The sequence below is a fragment of the Dermacentor silvarum genome, chromosome 4, assembly GCF_013339745.2.
Source record: "Dermacentor silvarum isolate Dsil-2018 chromosome 4, BIME_Dsil_1.4, whole genome shotgun sequence".
NCBI classification, from domain to species: Eukaryota; Metazoa; Arthropoda; class Arachnida; order Ixodida; family Ixodidae; genus Dermacentor; species Dermacentor silvarum.
This window is the reverse complement of record NC_051157.2, coordinates 113627231-113634730: the sequence shown is the minus strand read 5'-3', so window position 1 is coordinate 113634730 and position 7500 is coordinate 113627231. Positions and strand designations below refer to the sequence as shown.

Sequence of the window (7500 nt, the reverse complement as noted above, 5' to 3'; positions counted from 1 at the left end):
GAGTTCGTCAACACGTACTTCTGGTGCCGCCTGTGCGCAATGCTGCACGCGCCGCCAGCTCCGGCGAAGCGGCGAACGCAAAGCGTTCACGATTGGTGGCTAAAAGACGCGTGCAAGAGTGCGAACGATGCACCCCAGACCTGACTTGCGTTCACTATATATAGGTTCGATGCGCATTTTCACACGATGTTTTAGAGATTTGACTGCAGGACTGATCCACTCGGCCCGTTTCACGACCGTCCATTTTTGTTCTCGTGTGACTCGTTGGCGCGTGCCATGCAAAGACTGAAACTGTACACGAAACTGCGTACAGCAGCCGTGCGCGACGCGTGGACTGCTACCTTTTCGTTGTCTCTTGTCGCAATGTTGCATTGTCTGTGCCTCCCGCCCCCTTTACTCCTTCCTTCTTTCTTAAAGGCCGTACCAAGTCAAGCTGTGCCAGTTTGTTATCTGCGCAGCGGAAAAGCGAAAAAAAAAAAAAAAAAAAAAAAAAAAAACAAGCCGGGCGACACAGGGAGACTGAGGAGCTCACGTGTCCGGATCTGATTTCTTGCTGATGCCTGTCACTGTGTTTGCGCTCACATTTTTTTTTTTTTTGCATTTGTTAGTCCCGCTTCCGTGCATTTGTTACTGTTTGTTTTCTGGCTTGTTTAATGATTACAACTTGTTTTCGTGTTTGTTTGAGTGTCGTTTTGGGCTTTCAGGAGGAGGCTGTGACAGTATTTCATAATATCGATGCGCGCGTATTTGCGAATTTCGAATTACGCACCAATGAATGCACATCACAGGCGTCGGTAATCATTTCTAGCTATTTATACACTGTTGTCCATTTCCGATGCGCCGCGACGTTGTGTCGCACATAGTAGGTGCGAAGTGTGAATAAATTTGATCTTCATCATTATTTTCAGCCAGTGAAATGTTACTTGCACATATGACACATTCAAAAAGATAAGATATAGCCCGTTCACCGACCTAAAGGCCACTAACTGTTGACCAGTTCGGAAGGTTATGTGATAAACTAGAAGTTGTATGGCGCTGTCCAGGAAGAGTTCTACCGAAAAAAAAAAGTTGCTATAAAGGGGTCTCTGCACCCGTGTACTTAGATTGAGGTGCACGTTAAAGAACACCAGGTGGTCGAAATTAATCCGGTCCCCCCCCCCCCCCCCCCCCCTACGGCATGCCTGGTAATCAGATGGTGGTTTAGGCACGTACAACCCCGTAATTTTTAATAAAGGGGTCTCGTGATAGTCTAGATAAAAGGAAATGACCTGTTGTGATACGATGTGCGAGGAGGCTTGCTACCCTTACTGCACTAGTGACTCTCTCCTGATGCATATAGACCCGCATCTGCAAGTGACATTTCGAACCTTCTCTCACGTTGAAGCCGAGCATCTACGTGCCGTTTACGTCATGACCCCCGCCTCCTCCATGTTAAAACGAAGCTTTCTTCGCCTCTTCCCCTTACTGTTTAGTTGCAGCTGCTGTCTTGCACGATTGGCTAATACCGGACTTGGTGCGGGGTCCGGGATCGCCTCGCAGCACACACACGTGCTTCACCTGTCAATAATGACATAGGCTCCCCTATTAAAGGTGTTTTTTTTCCTTTCTTTAATAAAGAACTTCTATATCCACCTACGTATCAACGCTGCATGTGCGGTCCCCACAAATATAATCTTCCAGCGCGTAAACGTTCACTCTTCGTCACCAAATCTAACAATTCCCAATCTAATGCAATGTATCACTATGCACCACAGAATAAGCACCTTACGAAAACGAGATCATGTAAACTGAAAATTCACCTCTGACAGGTACGTGACATGAAAAACTGAGCACTATGAACATAGCTTTCACACTACTCTTCTTCCGACAATCTATCACTACATAATGTACGCCAACAAACACTACACGTGGTAAAATATTATCCCTTCTTTACGCTGTGGCTGCCAATGATAAACCCTTTGCTTACTCATACGCAATTTATTACACACTGGTAATTGTTGGCTCTTTTATATTGATGATTGAATCAGTTCGACTACACCCAATGGCCCTACTAGCTCTATAGTAATCTCATCTCACGAGATGCGCCAAGCATATTTTTATGTGTACTATAGTTGCTGGACCAATGGAAACCGCTTCCTAATGAACTCCCATTTCCTCTATCAAAGTAACAAACGCACAGGCTGCGTGTTTCTCACAAGTCTTGTCGTTGATAGGTCTTTCAGTCTCCGCACTGGGTAATAAGTTCACCTTAACCACTACCGGCACACCGCCTTCTCGCTCTTTATACTCCGCCGAATCTGGTTCAAGTTATGTCCTCTTCAAACTCTTAATCCCATTTGATCCTCTCCGTGTTGCCGTAACTACCTGCTCTGTGCCGCATTCGAGTGGTACGCGGATTTATACTTCCATTCTTCACTCTGTTTCCTTTACGTACGCGGTTCCTGTAAGAACCTGTAGATGTCCAGCTCAGTCGCAATGCGGCTTCCTTTTCAGATATTAAGAAAACATCAGAACTTCAGACTTCTTACTACGCCATGTCTCTCTCACGATCCTCCTGAGCTTCCTTCTACGCAGCCTGGGTGCATTCCGTCTCGACCAATTATTGCAACTGCTCATTTTGTCTCTGATGTCATACATAAAAGCACCGGCTCGTAGTTAATCCTTTTTGTATACATAGGCTGGCTTTATATACATAGGCTGGCTTTCCACCCGCCGCGGTTGCTCAGTGGCTATGGTGTTGGGCTGCTGAGCACGCGGTCGCGGGATCGAATCCCGGCCACGGCGGCCGCCTTTCGATGGGGTCGAAATGCAAAAACACCCGTGTACTTAGATTTAGGTGCACGTTAAAGAACCCCAGGTGGTCCAAATTTCCGGAGTCCCCCACTACGGCGTGCCTCATAATCAGAGCTGGTTTTGGCACGTAAAACCCCACAATTTAATTAAATTTAATTTTTAGGCTGGCTTTCCGTGTGCAGCTTAGCATGCACGTCTTCTGCTCCAGGCATTCGAAGCCGTCTCTGTACTCCGGTGTTCTGCGACTGATTCTACGTTTAATTAAATGCCACTTTCCTGGTGGCTGTGCACTGAACACCACGAAGCACATGCCCACGTGCGTTTTCTCCGGGTCTCCCTCTTCGACCGGCGATTTCCTGGTTTTGTTGTCGTTGTTGCCTCAAAACATGGCTCGAACCCACGATGGGGATTGGCCACATTGTTTCCTTTTCATGCAACCATATCTTTTTTTTTTTCGATCTTCCCCTCCTCTTTCACCTGTTTCCTCTCCCCTTATCTATTTTCTCTGAGTGCTGATATTCCTTGTACGTAGTAATTTTTTTCTGCAACAGTCTTGCGTCTTGTGCACAGTTGCACATCCGGTCCTTGTCTGTGCCTCGAACAACTTGCTTGCTTTTTTTTTCGTATTATTCTTGCATGTGATCACCGCTAATACACAGATCCTTTGTTTCTTCTGTCCTTTCTTCACGCTCACCATGTCAGACCTGACGACGTCGTCAGATATAATCGTACTGTATCCTGTCTTTTGCAACTGCTGGCAACTGAGTTCACTTCTTGTATATCACAGCCACCACCGGACATGCTCCCTTTTTTTTTTTTTTGGTGTAGTTACTCTACCCTCCTGCTGTCCTCCGCCAATTAATACTCCTACTGCTTAGCTCTGCTTCACTCACTTATTTTCATTTCAAAGCATGCAAGCGTTCTCCCATCATGTTTATCTCTTTCTCTCTGAATTCTTTCCTCTTCTCACATGCTTTCTCAACTGCAGCTCGTTCTGCTACGAGGGCATCGTGGACGCGTTTTTTTTTTCTCATCTATTAATCTGAAGCCCTGCTCTTTACCGAGTTTCTTCTCACGAATCGGGGCTATTATCTTATCTCTATTCATCTCCAGGCTGCAAGAATCCGCTACCATGGGCAGGAAGGGAATCCTGGTAGGCTCGCCGATTGTCACGAATTCCGACAGACTATAGACGATTTCGCTCGCGCGATAACAGCAGCGATAGTGCGCTCCTAAGAAACTTACGGTCACGGGCCTTATCAGTCTACTGCGCCGGATCACAAAGATCACTCCTGGGTCGCCATTTTGTAGCGATTCCTTCTCCGATTATATTCCTTTTCGAACTTTTCACGCATTGTCAGTAAGTGTCAGTGGTCAAAGCGATGTCCCGCCCGCGTTATCAAAGTGGCCGTGAACGGTGGATAGTGGCCTATAATCGAGCGGAAGGCATCGCTACAAAATCGCGGCCCTGCTAATCTATGTCACCGCCATTGCCTTTCTTGCTCGCTATATTTAGCGGACTACGTCATTGAGCCAAACCGGAAGCCGTCCAGGGCACATATTTGTAAACAGCGAAACAGGGACAAAGCGCACGGGTAAAACGACCATTTATAATCGAAAAAAAACATAAGCTGTTGATTTCATCTTGCAGACGGAACTTTTGGCCACCTACGCGAGTGTACAGTCGGCCACAAAATATGCGAGGCACGCGAGCGCGTGGCGTAACGGCCCTCCGCGTCTTCCGGCGGTGCACCCCTGTTGTCGAGACTGACGCTTGCGCGCAGGACTCTCGAATAATTTTGACAATCTGGAGTGCTCTGATGTGCACTCAATGCACAGTACACGAGTGCTTTTGCAGTTTTCCCCCATTAAAATGTGGCCGTGAGCAAATCCCGCGACTTTGTGAGTTGCTGTATTATAGACCACCCTTTAAAATACCACTAATTTGTGAATGAGACGTTCGCAAAATTCTCGTAAACATTGTAACAGTTTCACGTAAGGTATGAGCTCGTATATCACATTTGTCCCGCTTTAGATGCTCTAATATATGTAATTTACGAGCTTATGTTTATTATTCCAGCTATAAAAATATAATTATCCTTAAGTACACGCGATAATTACACAGAGAACGTGAGGACCATGCGTTGAATGCCTAGTTCTCTTCTCAGAAGGATTGTTTCAGATAAAAAAAAAACACAAAAATAACCAATTAGTGATAACTGAGAAAAATCTCACTCAGTGTCCGATTCACTCTCGCTGGTCACACTCGCATTAGAATCGGTCGCGGCTGCTTCCACATTCAAATTTGATTGCACGTAAACTAGTTATCGAACATGTTTACTCGCGAGTCTGATTCCAAGCTTGTTATGAACATTTCCAAACAAAGACCACTTTCGTTCACAACTGGCAGATAGCGAAGCGGCAGCCTAGAAGCTGTAGTATATAGTCAGCGGCTGATTAGTGCGAAGGCCTTGTCACCAAGCTGGCGGTTTCGCGTGCTTCGCGGAGTCCCAGACGCCAGTCCTGGATTCGAAGAGCGTCCTGTATTCTGCTAAGTTCATCAGGAAGTCAACATCACGAAATGTGAAATATGAGAGGAGCGAATTAAATGGGGACCATGAACCCACGCCAGTAGATGGTAGTGTTCAGTATAGGTGAGATGAGCCTCCATGATATGATGAGTATTGGAAAGAGGAGACCTCAAGGAATGTGCCTGCATTCCTTGAATGTGGCAGTGCATTTACATTGCGAATGTGCTGCGTCGATCGATACGCCATGCGCCGTAATATGAATCTCATGCGTCCGTAAGCAAGCTCGATCGTTCGGAAAGGGCCCGAAATTCTCGCAAAAAGAAAAACGCGAACAGATGTTTGGCAGCTGGCGACCAGTCGAGACCTTCATTCAATCATCGCCTAACTGCAGCTGGTGGACAGCCGTGACAGCTTGTCGATAGCGATCAGTGAGTACGAATAGACAAGCAGCAAGCTAAATATTTGCCTCCATGTAAGGGCTGAACTAGCTCAAGGTGTGTCGATCGCGTATACTACTTCCGTACACCGTTTCAGATAAAAATAATAACCACTTAGTGAAATAGTGAAAACCGCAATTATTACTTGTTGTCAACTACAGCCCGAAACAACTACACGTGCATATACCAAAGAAGAAGCTTCGCGTTTCTTATACGCCGCTTTTATTGGACCACTTTGGTATACGCTCGCAACCGCGCGCGCAGTATAGAAAGTACATCTTTGGCAGGAATCGACAGCCGACCACTTTCTGAGTATTCTTTGATACCAGCCATGAAGGTCATTGCAGCTTTTTTTTTAAAAGAAAGTTAACTGGATATACAAAAGAAATAAAGAAAACGCCCTAATAAATGTTCACAGTTTACTTCGTGCGCATTTACTTTTCTCTACTTTTTCTCTCCTTCATATCATCTGCCTCAACAACATCACTCTTCCTAATCAGCATCACTATAAAATCTGCACTCTCTTCTCTCAGAGGCGAATATTACCACGCCATCACCACTAAACTGAACAGAACTGAGTCCGTTGCTTGGAGGCGATTACAAACAGAAACCTATGTGAATCCTGTGCAGTTAAGACTTTCTACCCCGAGATATACGCCAGCGAATATGCCAAGCTATGCAAGTCTGCTAGAGCCACCTTCAACACATGTTGGGGGATGTAAAGTAATCAAGAAAAAAATGGCAGTCTCCCCGAAAATCTACGGGCGCGGTGGTCGGCCACGCTACTCAGCTCAGAACTCCTAGACCAACTTTGGGCCGTCCAGCGAGCCATGGATGCCGTGCGGGAGCAACAGCTCCCAGTGGCCATCTAGGCGGCCCCAGGCCCGGGCCTCCCAATCCGCCGGATTTCAATTAAAGTTATGTCACTCACTCACTCTTTCTCTTCCTTCCTCTCTTTCAATGCTGAGCAATTGTCTAGAACAAGGGGTTCCCAAACTTTCTGGCCATATGCCTTCTAAGAGTGCCGCGGAACCCTCCCCCCACCCCCACACCCCCCCCTCTCCTCCTCTCTTTCACACCAATGTGCTTATCCGCGGCCTCGCGATAATTGTTGCGATGAATCAATTGAACGGCTTAAAAGTGAGAACAAAGAAGTACACAAATTATCGTGTCATCTAAGCAAGGCAACAATCCACTTATGATGATTGTGATGGGTCGGACTCGTTTGGCTACTCGCGGAACCATAAATGCCCTGGTACCCTGGTCTAGAATAATTTAGTTCAAACGGACTTCGGGTGCCTTTTGTCTCGTAATAATTTTGTTGTCTCTTGCTCTCAGCACAGAACGAGATGATTAGTTTAATCAGGTGTGCTACCCCTTTGCTGCGGTTCATGCAGTAGTTTTTCATACCTCTGGCTATCTTTTTCCCGCACAGTATTAAGTGTGTTAATTAAGCGAGAGAGACCGAGCGATAGCGAAAACTGAGGATGTAAGCCCTGCTATACACGCAAGGCTGCTCGTCAGCCGGATGACTGGAAGACATGAAAGAAGACTGGATAAAGAAGAAAAAGTTTGTGATGACATTGCTCAAATCAATGCCGAAGACATTCGATTACGTGATGAAATAGAGCCAGTGTTGGAGACTGTTTCGGCCACAGTTTGAACGTTGGTAGTTTGCCATTTCCCGGCGTTAGCTGCATTTGAGAAATTTTGTGAGGCGGTTGGTCCCTTGAGTCTAT

The 7500-nt window shown here is 46.3% G+C and overlaps 1 protein-coding gene across 1 annotated transcript in view; it reads left to right on the top strand.

The window, feature by feature from the left end:
• Positions 1 to 889, top strand: part of LOC119450510 (glycoprotein 3-alpha-L-fucosyltransferase A) — a 20750-nt gene extending 19861 nt beyond the window's left edge. Inside the window, exon 4 of the mRNA XM_037713993.2 lies at positions 1 to 889. This exon is cut by the window's left edge and continues 181 nt beyond it. Within this exon, the coding sequence (XP_037569921.1) occupies positions 1 to 144 (144 nt within the window). The 3' untranslated portion in view covers positions 145 to 889.
• The last annotated feature ends 6611 nt before the right edge of the window (positions 890 to 7500 follow it).